General features: G+C 36.5%; 1 protein-coding gene across 5 annotated transcripts in view; it reads right to left on the bottom strand.

The window, feature by feature from the left end:
• Positions 1-14,680, bottom strand: part of UTRN (utrophin) — a 392,954-nt gene that overhangs the window by 232,067 nt on the left and 146,207 nt on the right. For all 5 annotated transcript variants that reach the window (XM_030021907.2, XM_030021906.2, XM_041125129.1 and 2 more), the window contains 7 exons: positions 12,637-12,787; positions 11,078-11,253; positions 9,801-9,936; positions 7,450-7,599; positions 6,214-6,298; positions 4,408-4,613; positions 3,142-3,259 (listed from right to left, as the gene is read on the bottom strand). In XM_030021907.2, the coding sequence (XP_029877767.1) occupies positions 3,142-3,259; positions 4,408-4,613; positions 6,214-6,298; positions 7,450-7,599; positions 9,801-9,936; positions 11,078-11,253; positions 12,637-12,787 (1,022 nt within the window). The remainder of the gene's footprint in view (positions 1-3,141; positions 3,260-4,407; positions 4,614-6,213; positions 6,299-7,449; positions 7,600-9,800; positions 9,937-11,077; positions 11,254-12,636; positions 12,788-14,680) is intronic.

Raw genomic sequence — 14,680 nt, 5'->3', positions numbered from 1 at the left:
AGAGATACGCCAGTAGCAGGGCTCCAAGGAACACAATTTTAGGGTGGTGGCCGTACCAGCAAGTCATCTTTGTGTATCTGCAACTTAAACCAGTACTAATAAATAAATAAATATTGTTTAGATCTGGATACCTTATACAAAGTGAACTAAGCTTTCCAGATCACTGTGTGTTGAAGGCAGTCTAGTAGTACCTGTACTACAATTTTGGCCAAAGTAGAAACACTCTAGTAACAGCCTACTTTGGCACTTTCATTACACCACATGTTTCTACAGGCTTATGTAGATTACACAGCAGAACAGAGAAATTATTGATCACACCCCATTTCCTTCAAGTATCCCGTTCCTCTCTCAATAGAGTTATATTAGATGATCGATAAACAGGCTTTAAACTTTAACAAACAAAGGGTGAAAAAGACAACATGACAAGTTCCTAGGACAAAAAATAGCGTGTCAGGGAAAGCAGTAGGTCTGACTTCAGATAAGAAAAAGGTGCAATGCTATTTATTTCTAATACTTACAGACCATAAAAAAAAAAAAAAAAAAAAGAGTATTACTTGAAAGTCTATAGAGGTGAAAACAGCTTCCCTACTACCTGTCATGACATTTATTAGGAACACATCACTAGAACTAAAGAATAAAAAAAGCAAACAAAACAAAAAGCCTAAGCTGGATTTCTTGAGTATATCTGTACTCTGAGCAGCAACAGGTAGGCAGTAACACATCCAATATATTTATCTTACATATGCAATTTTATTAGAAAACTAACACACTTGATACTCAGGTGACGTCAATCTTCCATGAAGTAAAAATGCCAAAGGCTATGCTTAAGCTAAAACCCCTTAAGGTAACTGTACCCTTTGCTGCCTTTTTTTTTTTTTTTTTTTTTTACCCTTTTACAGTTATACAAAGGATTCGACAATATTTTGTTTAGTTTCACAAAGATCTCAAAGACTCTGGCAGCGAAGCCAACTTGTCAGAGTAACTGTATTACTGGCAGACAAATCCAATGATCAGTGCAATATAAATGCATCAATTTCAACCCACAGGCAACTTTTGGATTCATTTTTAGGCATGACTTGGGTCATGCTGAATGAGAACTTAGAACAAAGCTTCAGTAACCCAAGAGCAAATAATAATATAGGTTATTAAAAAAAAAAGTTACCATATTTGACAAAGAGTATGTTCAAAGTAAACCAGCAGCTGCTGTGAGAGATCAGTGGTTTCACCAAAACAGCAAAAGCAAAAACAGCAGGAGTGAAAAAAGGCTATAACCCTGTGTGCTGGCTAATGAACTGCAGAGAAAAACCTCCTAAGTGTTTAGGCTCTCCCCACTAAGCTGGAAGGAAAAAATATCCCTGAGAAACAGCTGCCTACAATAGCAACTTGATTGAAATGGGTAGATATTTGATGTTTACATAGTATCATTATTATTGTTGTTGCTGTTGTTATTATAGAAAGAATATTTCTTGATATATTTTTCCCTATTAATGGCCAGGTTAACCTTACTTTCTGCACTGTTGACGTATTTCCCCTCTCTTCAGTCTCCACCAAAACAGGACAGAAAAATAGTGAAATTCTTGGTAGCGTTCAGTGGGTTCAATAGATAGGTTCCCAGAAAAAGTTGTCAGGGGCACCATTCTGGTATCAAAGGGAGAAAGATTGGAAAGAATTCCTGATGAGACTGTGCTTTTAATTCCCAATGTCGATGCAGTAATTGGGAGGGAAGTTCCAGAGAAGGAAGCTTTTCTCTATTTCTGTGCTCCTAGCTATTTGAGTAATAAGGCTTCATCCAACAACATTCACAGGAGTTTGTAGGACATCAGTATATTCCCCTAAGTGTTTAAACAATGAGGTGCATAAAGCAGTCCTGAGCTTCACTTTTCTTCAAAGAGCAACCTTTTCTTTACCAATGTCAGTAGCAACAAAACCTTTGAGTTTTTTCATGTTTCATGACAGGTAGCAAAATCTTCACATACATCTATAGGGTATCTACTGGAAGCTTCATCCATGGCAGCATACACAGCTTCCCTGTTCCCACCTTGGATGGGCAAGACTATAGGAGAACTCAAATTTTCAACATACAGTTCCTTTATTCCTTGTTCACCTTTTCTGAAGAATCAAGAATGTTTTGTGACTGACCAGATCTCCCCTTGTTGACTGACTGCCATGGACTAAATAGTTACTACCCTCTCCAAGTTTCCAGCTGACCCCTAGTTCTGAGTGGCTGCAAAACTCAGGCCCTACAAGTTTCTTTAGCTTCTTTGGATCTTACTCCCCTACCAATCCATAGCTCCTATGAATCTTAGATAGCAGTTAGCGTCTCATCAGACCCTTTAACGTGTCTGTGGGCTTTTTGTCTGACCCCGTTATTATCTCCAGCAAGTCTTATGGACACCAAAGAAATTCATGTAGATGTACTTAAGGAAAACTACATTGCAGAGGAGAACATACGGAAATATATCTTTCCATTTTTACTTCTAACTGTGATATTCCCTGCTGCATGGATTTTCTAATCTTAGCAACCAGCAAAGCTTAAGAGTTCAAAGAATACATTGTCCCTTAGTTTCTAATTGTCAGTTGTATGCTTTCTTTCCTTAAGTACCAGTAAAAGAAATCTGCAAAGGGGGTGGGGACCTTTACACTGGAAACTCATTTTCAAGCACATATCAGTGACTTAAAAACTCTACCAACTCTCAGTCAACAATTTGAAAAGTATGTACACAAAGTTATTGTCCTAAGTCAATACATTCATGCTTTTCACTAACTGTCCAATGCATCACAGCTCAACAAAAATAAAGATACACGATTAGTTCCTTTCATCAATAAATAAAAAAATCCTCATCTCTGGGTCTGTGGCTGTCAAGTAACTCAAATTCTTCATAAGATATTTTGAAATCCCAGCAAAAATATTTACCTTTGTACTTGAAAAAAAACGGCCAGTCAAGAAAACAAGTGGCAATTCTTGTTCTAGGAATTTTCATTAGACTGTTAAGAATGAAAGCCACTTAACTGCTAAGTTTTCAGTTTGTTCAAGGAAGGCAGCTTCAGCTAGGCTCAAAATCACGAGTTTAAGAAAAAGATATGAAGATTTTTTTACTACCATGGAAACACTGTCTTTGCAAACACAATGGAGAAACTTACATTTTTCTGTGATCACTGTCCTAATGTCTGAACTGGAAGTTTTATTTTTCAAATTCTGAGCCAATGTGAAAACCGAATCAAGCTGAGGGTGCCGCTGGTCCAAATCTGCCTTTGTTATCTGTTGAGAATTAGGATATGATTTTTGAGTCCAAAAAGCAGAATTTAGTTAACATCATCTGTATTATTTGTAGATAAAACAAAACATGTATGTGCTGCCACAAGTAGATGGCTGTTCCCATCATTACTTGAATTGTCACAGTATTATCACACTGCTTTAAAAAAGCAAAAATATTCTGAATTAGTTACTTAAAATCCAGAGGTGAACGTTAACCTGTACAAACCACACTGTTACCGCATCCATTGCACAATATTTTCCAGTATCTATTTTTCACTCTCCCATAACTTATTTTCCTCTTGCCAAGCTCTGATCATTTATATAATGCAGGGAGGCAGAGGGAGATGAAGAAGGAAGAGAACAGGAAGGAACACTCAGACTATATATTGTATAAAAAAAACGTAATATGAGCTTCTGGTTCATTGCCACAGTGAAATAACTACAAGTATTATACAGGTAAAAGAAGAAAGTGTTTCCAAAGTTACTGTACATCACATTATTCTTTCAAATTCAAGATTTTGTTAGACACTCACAGAAACAGTTTAGCACTTGTTTAGCCTGCAGCTTTTACTCTACAGTTACTCATGTTAATTGATATCAAGTCAAAGAAAATGAACCTTAATGGTAGCATACATCTCACAAGTACTACCCTTAGTCATGGCTCAGCATACTATGAGCTATCAACAGAAACAAACATTTACATCATAAGCATTTATGTTACAACTCTTAATCATTTTAGCATGTCTCTGGAAATCAGTTTAGTCTAACTACAACACAACAAAACTCATTAGAAACCACTAAAGAGTGAATCATAAATGTCACCCTCCAAGTAAATATGAAGCTGCTCCAAAGTCTTCAGCATAAGCTATCTATACATTCCCCAAAAGATGTCATTTTCAGGAATTATTCTCTATATGCTTTGTTTAAAAAATAGCAGCGCCTAGCTCACATAGGGACACAGCAATTAACAGGAAATGGTAGAGGGGAGAGGAGTATAGTAACAACAGTATTTAAAGTGCAATTTTCAAGTTATGCATTTCCTGCAGTCAGTTTCTTTTTTCTTAAAACACATATAATTTCTTTACTGAATGTACAAGCTATTAAAGCATGAGCCAATTTTCCAATCCACTAGCCTTCACAAAAACACATACTTTCATTCGTGCAATAGTCCGATTGATCTCTTCAGTATTTCCCACGGTGACTATGTTTGACTTGAGCATTTGGTCAATCAATACCAACCAGTCAGCCAGCTCAGTTATAGTTTTATCCAGATCAGCAGGCGCAGAAAGTTCCGAAGCCTGCTGAGTCTGAACAGGAATTTCCAATGAAGAAGATACTAGCACCACCTTTTGGACATCTGAAACAGAGTTTGGGGGTTTTGTTAAAGAAAAAAAGTCATGGCCACACATGCAATTCTGGGAATTACAGGGGTTTTTTGTAATTCCTATAAAAATCCAACAGCATCTACAGAGAAAACACAGCAAAATTTGTATTTGAGGCATTTTAACCACCAGAAACTAAGTAATCAGAAATTCCTTTTGCCTTTTTTTAAAAAGGCTATTAATTATTTCATTGCATGCCAAAGACTCACCCAAATGATTCAGCCTACATACAAAACAAACAAGAAGAAAACTTGCAAAGGCAAAATGACTTTAAATCTAATGTAGTGAAGCTAAACACTCTTATACAAAAGGGAATTGACCCTTACTAAGCATAAAACCCAATCCTTTCATTTAAGAGAATACAAAAGTGAGGAAGACAATTTTAGACATTTATGTGGCTGAAAGGTTTTCCCCACTCCTGGCTCGAAATCCACTTAAGCACAAGTCGAGCTACTGCAATAGATGCTTCATGGACTTGGCAATACGCAACTGTCCTAAGAAGGGACAGAAGCCTGCTAGTTCAACCCCATGTTTTCTAAATTTTTAACCTGACACTGCAAAGAAGCAAGGAATGAGCTGAACAGTAAGATTCGCTCCAGAAGCTGTGTTTGGTTGTGTTTTAGTTCCAAGAAAACACTAAGTTAAATCAAGCTGGAGCATGAATATTACACACTTGCCTCAAGCAATGAAATACAGGAGCTTTACTTAACACCCTGTATGAAAGGAAAACAAGCTGAATCAAGGTTTTGAAAGGCTTAAAAACCAGTTGGTTTTCCTTCTTTAAATTTTGTTTACTGCTGCTGAACTGAAGGAAAAAAAAAAAAAAAAAAGAGTTAATTTACTGAAGTTCAAGCTGCAAATTCTTTCAGGCAAGGGCTGTCTTTTTTACCTAGTTTTCTAAAAAGGAGACCTGAGCACCTTGTTTAGAGACTCTGTATCTGCTGATCTGTCTCCAACAACTTGAAAAGACGGCCAGTGTCAGTGTCTGATACAAAAACATTTCATATTTAGACAGCTTCCCCTACAAGATTCAGGAATGTAAGTATCTAGCAGATGAGAAAGACCTATCTGTGTCCCTACTGAGCTGAAAGATGCAGAATGGCCTTTATTTATAGAACTGCAGAGAATCTGCATGCAGGAGATACTTTACAAATAATTAGCTGTAGGGAAAGCTTCTAGTGGATCTGAACTACTAAAAGGCATGACCACAAGGTACAAATCCACAGGAAACCAGGCTGTCACAAACATAGCTATTTTGGTTTTTATTCTGTACCTAATAGACTGGCTCCTGATGAGGAGGCCTAAGCTTTACTAAAGCATTCCTCCATTTCAACAATCTTAGGGGAACCCTGAAGGACTCTGCCAATCCTGAACTGCAAAGTGACTTTTTCCCTAACCAAACATTCCCCCTCTCCCACAGTAACATGAAGGCAGCCCCATGTACAGCGATGGACAACTTTTATTATTTCCACTTGTCTAAGTTCATAGGGAAGGTTTTCCTTTTTGGATTATGTTTGACCACAAACAGGATTAAACTCAATACAATTAAGCACAACAGAAGGACTGATCACTCACCAGAAGGCTTTGTCTGCGTAACAAGACGAGACTGCCCAACAAACGCCTCCAGTTCTCTCACTCTGTCAGGCACTTCTCTGAAGACCTACAGCCCAGCAGAGACGAATAAAAACAGTAAGACAACCTATATTAACAGCAAAAAAGTAATCACTTATTAGAAGAGACAAAATACTCTACACCATGCTTGCTACAATGGCACGCCTCAGATATTTCAATTAATTTTTTCAAGGTATTATTTAAAACCAATAAAAACGCCAAGAGGTACTCAGAGTGTTATTTCAATACATTCCAATGTCTTACCTAAATCTTGGACAGGAATAAATGAACTGCTGTAGACTGATTGTTTACATCGTTTTTACTGCGTAAGCATCAGAGCTATGACTCATTATTTGAGTGCACAGTCATCAGTGACAGGAAAGCAGAGAAACAGGGAATTAATTCAAAAGAAAAAAAATGTTACCACTAAACTCTATTGTAGTGAAGACAAATTTGCCTCCTTTACTTTTTAAAAGTTTTTAAAAGACAGTGATGGAAATGTAATATACGGGGGGGGGGGGGGGGATCCCCATTTTCATGGCTGAGTAGGTAAAAACAGATCTTTCTTTCCCTGAACTATCAAAAGCCCCTTTCCCCAATAAATTCTTACCTCCCTGATCCATAATATAATGCCAAATATTTCTATTCCTTTTCCACTTGGATCTCCAGGCTCTGCTTGAAAAAAAATCTGGTTTTACTGCAACCAGTGAGTTCTTTTCTTATATACTTGCCAATGAGATTGAACACTAGAGCTTCTAATTTACAACAGTTGTACTCGAGAATTCCCGACACACTTGATAAGATTTTCTCACTAAGCTTTACCACAGCTTCGTTTGTTTTCGTCTTAACTGCTGCAAACATTCAACTTTCTTATACAGCAAAGATTTATTGTGACTCTCTCAATTTCAAATTAATACATTACTGTTTGCCTCCAAGTGAAATATTTTTGATCCAGCTGTTTAAAAGAAAGCCAATACAAAAGAAAAACAAAAAAACCCTTAAGCTAACTAACTCATTCTGATGGAAAAATGTCCACCAGTGTTTTTACGTAGACATGGATTGGGGCACATTTCCTGAGCATGCCTGCATGGCTTCCAAGACAGTTTATGTACATCACAGATACACAGAAAGAAAAACAACCATTTTAAGTACACCACTATATTTTCAGTTTCAGGTACTCGATGCTGAAGAAATGCACACCTTATTCCACCTCACATTGAGGGACTGCAGGCAATCAGAAAGTTTGTCTTTTTCCTGAAGATCAACATTTTTATCCAAAAGCACTTCAGGTTCAGTTCTGTTCAGCCATTCCAGTTTGTCTCCCTGTACTTCCATCTCCTCACTTAACACCTAAAATGGACAGAAGAGTTTTAGACTGAAGCAAAACACATACTTGCTTAAGTAAGGGGGGGGGGAAGGAAGGTTTCCTTAAACTCCAATATTTAGAAATTTCCCTGGAAACATGTAACAGAAAAGCTTCTATTTTGGTTTCTATGCTCTATCTAGAAACTATTAAAACATTTATTCAAATACTGACATTTATTGCTAACTGGAAAAAAACCCCACAAAACTGCAAACAGCCAAGGTACCTGTACAGCTTCACATCATGCACACTGATTCTCATCTTACAAGATGCTCCTGTTTGATCAACTCTGGAGGTACCATGTGTATCCAAAAGGCAACGCGTTGTCAATCAATCAAAATTGTTGACTGCATTAATTTTTTAAAAAAATTAAAAACTAAGGGCCCACTCCTGACATGCATTATACAGGTACATGGTAGATCACTACAAGGTACTTTACTCTTAAGGAAATGTACTCTGAAGGTATTTAAAAACTAAACATAACCTTACAACTTCATTTTGATCAACCTCCCACAGCTGCCTTTCTCTTTAAACATGAAAGTGCAGGTCAGATCCTGCAAAAATAAAAAAGCAAGCTTATGTTTGGATTCCCACTGACTTTAAATCAACTGTGCTATCATTTACCTATAGACCACAAGCACTGTGGAACAGGAGTCACAAATTTTGTCTTTAAAGCACTAGAATAAAAAAATTACAATAGCAAGTACGCATCATATTTATCCACCCCAGTATTTATATTATTCTCTGTTGCACAAGTATTATGGAGGTGTGCATAGTAAAGTGACAGGAACACAGGCCTGGAAGGGAGATCACTGAACAGAGAACCCTGCTACAATAAGCAGTATACCAAATAGTGCCTTTCTTAAATTTTCAAGGTTCTACACCTTTAAAAAAAAAAAAAAAAAATTTTAAACATGTTATGTCTTTTTTAATTGGAGGCTGCTCCAGAAGCTCTATTTAGAAATGTCCTTCTCATTCCCAGATTGTATTTACTCCTGACTGACCAGTTAACATCTGTTACTCCTACTTACCTAATATTGGCCTTTAGTAATAGATCATCTTCCCTACACTTCCTCATTCTCCTCATCATATCCCTTCTCATTGTTATTTGACTAAACAAAACAAGGAAAGCTCCAGGTTTCTTTGCAGATGAGTTCTTCACCCTCCTGAACAGCCCAGCAATCTTACTCAGTACCTGTTCTATTGCAAACTCACTTTTTTTTAATATCCATAACCAAAATTGCACACACATTCCTGCTTTCACAAGGCCAGACTGGTACTTAATAATTCCCTACCAGTGTTTCTCTAGCAAATTCTGCTCTTTCCCCCTTAATCCAGTTCTACCTTTAGCTTCAGGTATCTATAATAAGGTAGAAGACAAGAAAAATTAAACTGTCATGATAGTCAGACAGCAAATACTCAACTGACAGGAGTCAATTTCTTTAGGCAAACATTACTGCAACTACTTTACATTGTTTATACATATTTGTTGGAACTTCAAGCCTTTCCACCTGATTTGGTCTAACAGATGTTGTCTGCTTGTTGGTTTTTTTAATTACTAATTTTTAAAAAATGAGTAAGCAGGTTTGTTGGATTGACTACTCCTTCCATTCCTTTAGGATTCCAGAAACATTCTCTTTCACACATCTACAAACCAAAGATATTTTGTTGTCAAAGCCAGACACAAAATAAACAGGAAAAATACACACATACATATGCATCCAACTTACTTGAAATGACAAAAACCCTTATAGTTTAAAAAGCATCTTAAACAGAATCTTCCACATGTAACAAAGTATTAAAACTGCCCACTAAATGGGTCAACAGTGCTTATTTACTATTTTAAGCTTATTGGCTTTTTGCTAAAGTTTTGACAATTATAAAGTTGTCTTGGGGACATCATCTCCAGTGAAATTCCACTTACTGAGTTTTATCAGTAGTACATCTATTTCTCACTTTCTGGTACATAGCCATGATGTTCTGGCTAGATAACATAGTTATCAACTCAACCCAACTTCATTACAAAATGCATCTTGCCTGTGTAAGTAATCTCACAAAACTGTCTCACACAACCATAATTCTTCTTTGGCTATTTACAATGTGAAAATTCCCCTCCCCAAAAGCCATGTCCTGATGCCTTGCACAAGACATACATGTGCATACACATATAAATGCTAATTAATCTTGCCTGTAATTCTTTCAAGTTTTCTTCATGGTCAAATGTAAATCTTGCATCCAGAGCATTTTCTACATTTTCCAACCAGCAACGCAGGTCATCAAGTTTCTTTCTGTACTCTATCAGCTGCTGATTCTCTCCTTTTAGCCTTAAAAAGGAAAACAAAAAACCCACATGCATTTCTGCAGTGAACAGCACGTCAGCCCTATATTACTCCCGATGCAAGTCACGTGTTTTTCAGTGGTTGAGCATTTTAAAGGATTCATTTTAGTATTCAAAAGATTCTATCCTCACCATTAAAATGCAAGATACTTGCAAGTTAATACTACCACCTTAAAAATAGATAAATTTCAGTTCCAAAGTCACAAAACAGACTTTTAAAAGTCTGCAGAAAACATTAAACATAAGTGACAGTAATGACACCACCTTCAGGCCTAATCATTGTAAGCCACTACAAGGCCACTGCTAGTAAAAGTATTAGAAATGTCCCTAAACCCTCCAAAGGAAAAATTCCCTAAATCACACAAAGCTTTAAAGGAACTTCTCAAACTAAATAATTAAGAAAAAACTTATTACATTTCTAAATGTATCAGGTGATGTTAAAAACACATAATTATATAAGTAGCCTCCAAAAATAGCCATTCATTCCAGGATTTATCCTTCTACATTTTTTAGCAGTAAGAACCAAGAGGGGCCTTAATATTCCCAGATACACTGAAAATTGGTATCTTTATCTCAGACAACCTTGCTCTTTGATCTTTTGAAGTAAATTTAAGGCTAATTCAAAATGGATTTTCATTTTGTTCAGAAAATACCTAGTCAGATGGATTATATTGTTGCACAGACCTAAAGATCTTCTTCTATAGTATTGTGGAAATTCAAGAACAATACAAGTGTTTCAATTAGTGTCTTTGACAATGCAAAAATAGAAATCAAGGTAATGTACTTACAGTTCAGCTTCAGCCAGAGAAAGTAGCTGAGTACACCTTCCTAAAAAAGTCTGGCTTAGCAATGAAATGATTTAAAAACAAAGGAAAATCGTACGAAAAAAAGTTTGGTGGTTGTCATTTCATGGGTTGTATTAAACAGACTCACTAAGCAGTCAGTTGCAGGTGCATTTATGAGAAATTGGTTCTAGAAGACAGTTCAGAACACAGAGGTCTGAATGTCAGGAAAATTCAGATTAATGACAGTGTGCAATAGAATGCACTCTCTCTCCCAGCATCTTCTAAATGAGATTCTCCTCATCAGATCTGGTCAGACATCCAAATTTCTGATTAACTTATTACCTCTGTTGTCTATCCATGACCTCCGCGGTGATTGCTTTCCAGCGTCTATTCAATCCTGCCAGCTTCTCCTGTAGGAAGCTCCCGTCTGTAGCAGACAGTTTCTGTATGATCCCTTCCCCAGTTCTGTTCAATGCTGAAACACTGGTCTGATGACTGCTGACTCCCTCTTCAAGTTCCTGTCAGAAACATAAAAGCCACACAGAATTTTATTACTGACCTAAAGTGACTTTGATCTGTGGCTCATAATACGCAGGATGAATCCTGGGTGCATATTATTTTACTAAAACAGGCACTTAAAGCTATCTTACTTAAAATTGGATGCTGTTGATTTAAGTTATTAAGAGTCTGTTGTTGAATCTAGTTCAATTTTCTAATGAGTGTCATAAAAAGATAATGACACAGAATAGGCTGCCGCATACTACTTAGGATCACAAGAATTCATTTAAACCATCAGTGCTAGAATCCACACTCATGTTTGATTCCTTTCCCCTTAATGTACAGCACTTTCTAGTAGAGCTAACAGATGGTATGACTTCTTTTAACCAGTTCTTTTCATAACCTATGCCCCTGACTATATCTGTATCTTAACAGTATTTTAACTAGGATAATTATGGCTGTGCTGCCATGGTCCCCCCAGACATCACAGAAAATCCATGAAACTAAAGGAATCAGAAGATGTCAGGATCAAACCTTCAAATATCCCTAGCCACTACAAAACTTTACATTGTTAGTAAAAATTTCTTTGCAACTAGATGAGGAATAAGATGATTCAAGAAAGAGATGGGAAATGCCCTGGAAGAAAACTCAAAGCACCAACAAGGATAAAATACAAACTGTATGTTAGGTAAAATACGCATTGCTTTTGCAACACATACCTAACTCTTGGATAACCGTTATTAAAAAGAAAAAAAAAAAAAAATCTGATGCTTACGGTTATATTTTTTTCTCCTTATTTAAAAGGAAGTAAAGTAGTTTAGCTAAACAGACAAGTCTGTTCTTCCATAATGATGAGCTAGAAAGACATCAGGGAATTAAATTCCAGAACTGAAGTCTGAAACAATCAAATCTAAGACTTCTACAATTGGAATATTCTCTTTTTCTAGATTGCTTATACAAGGCAGGATCTTGCAAAGTCATTAGTTTAAAGAAATAATTTGCTAAGTTATAATTGACCATTATTGGGGTCCATTTTTTTAACTGTGAGTAGAAAGAAAGTGAAATAATATACTGGATTTCTTAACTGATAAACATATTTTTAAAGCTGTAACAAAACTTATAAAACAACAAAAATCATGCCCACATTTGAATTATCAAATTATCTCAAACCCATCCATACTAAGAGTCAACATAAAACCCTATTCTATAAGCAGGAGTTCAGCTCTTCCCCAAGAATCATTTTAAACTGCAATTGAAAAAAAATTTTTAAGAGTTACCACTTTTTAAAGTGTAATTACACAGCCTCATTTCAAATCTATATGTCTATATAGAAAACTAGGATTTTAGACAAAAAAATCTAGACTTTTTCCAGCTTGCTCATTTTCTGCACAAATCATACATACCTGCTGATGCAGCCCAGCTGTCTGCAGCTCCAGGCTGCCATCTGGACCACGGGCATCGGCTAGTAACACTTCAGCTTCCGTTATCCAGTGGGAGAGGTCATTGAGATCACAGTGGAACTGCCTCCATGCCTCAATTGCTCTATCAAAACAACTGTGTGAAAACAAAGCATTGAACAATTATCCAAACAATTTTGGTGAAAAGGCTACAATACCTACTCCACTGAGTAGAAACTTGCCTTGCGAAACAGAAAGGCTAGCATACAGCCTGGTTAACCAAGTCCCGGTACTGAAGGCTTCCTGAAATAGTAGCAGCTGGTAAAAGCCAACAGCACAGACTGTCATTAACTTCCAGCTGAAGGAAAAAAGGGCAGTCCTAAGCAAACTTTTGTTTCTATCACTTAAAAAATAAAGATTGATTAGCTGCATCAAATTGGTCTGCAGAACCCTTTTTTTTATTATAAAATGTTTCAGATATCAGAGACCATGGAACATGAAATATGATTAATGGCTCAGATTTATGAATTAAAAAACAAAACAAAACAAAAAAAAAACCCCACAACCATGGGGTGCTGATGCCTGGAATTTAATAAGTGAAGGTGATTTTGATTATATAGAACTGGTTGTATTACCAGTAGGCCTGCATAAGTAGGTCTTATACAATTTAATCACACAATAATTTACCAGGCATTTAATTATTATCATCATCTTTGCAGCCTAAATTAATGTGTAGCTTAACTTGAAGGGCAACATTTTCTAGCATTGAACAGGCTGAATTGTCACAGTCAGAAAATTGTTTTTAACCAAAATGAGAATTCTACTATGTTAACAAACTAACAAAAACAGCCCATGAATGTTAAATAAGAAAGCTGTGTCAGAAAAGCATGGAGAGAGTGGCTTGCTTTCTATTTGTTGATTGCTAACTCTACGTTAGCATTATAAAGCAAATAGGACAGATGTCTCAAAGGACACAGGACTTGAGACAAACACGAAATCTACCATCAATGCCAACAGACTGGAGAGTATACCATTTCAATCTAACAGGAGGCCAGGTCTCCTGCTAATCAGAGGACTGTAATGTAACAGAAGAAAGTTCTCATCTGCAGCCCATTATTTTTGTCTTAAAAAATGCCAACAGCAAAGAATCCAGGGTTACTGTGTATATACAGATGCAATCTGAAATTAGCACCATAACATCAAAGATATCCAAAACTAAAATTTCAAGAGCTACCATTGCATCTATTTTCTTCACTAATAAAATTCAACAGCCCCAGAGTTCCTAGTGAGATTATTTTCATCAAAATTATATCTCATTTTTATCAAGACATGCATATTTCTTGGCACATACAGGGCTTTTTTGTTATTATTCTTCATGTGGGCCAATTCCAATAAAGAAGAAAGCCTTAAAAATCTCTACTTAAATTTTTCTGACCTTACCTCCTAGTTCTACCATTTCAGTTTCCTGCACATATCTCAATTCGATACACTAGATCAACCTGTAGACTGACCCCAAATCTCAATCTCCTTTTATTTCTCAGGTACATTTTAGTCTAACTGAACATACTGTCTCACAATAGTATCTCATTCCACATTCAATGAGAAAAGATATTCTAAGCACTACAAATAGTTTAGAAGTATAATTTATTAGCTTCCTTTAAAATTAAAGTTTTGGCGGGAGTTTTGAACACGTGACTTTTTCAGAATGCAGAATTCTAAAACTTTAGAGAACACTTTGAGATACAAAGCTTTAACTCCTGCCATTTCTGTTGTTAGCCTACAGTTCCATCAGTATTTTAAGCAACAAGGTGAAGTTTCACCCTGGTTTTGAGCCAGATGCACATGCTGCTGTTTCACAGACTGCCTCAGCTGAAAGATAAAAGTACCAAAGTCCTGTCACTACAGTACCGAGACTTGGCTACTCTTTGCCTCCTCTGCAGGAATCCACTTGCTTCCACACCACATCTCATTCCCAAGTCATCAACACTTTTAGCACTGCGGGAAAGTCCACGGCAGAAGGAGTAGAACTAGCAAACTAGCAGTGTTACAA

This window comes from Aquila chrysaetos, chromosome 8 (assembly GCF_900496995.4).
Source record: "Aquila chrysaetos chrysaetos chromosome 8, bAquChr1.4, whole genome shotgun sequence".
Classification (NCBI taxonomy): Eukaryota; Metazoa; Chordata; class Aves; order Accipitriformes; family Accipitridae; genus Aquila; species Aquila chrysaetos.
Note: the sequence above shows the minus strand (reverse complement) of the source record. Positions and strands in the feature narration are given on the sequence as shown.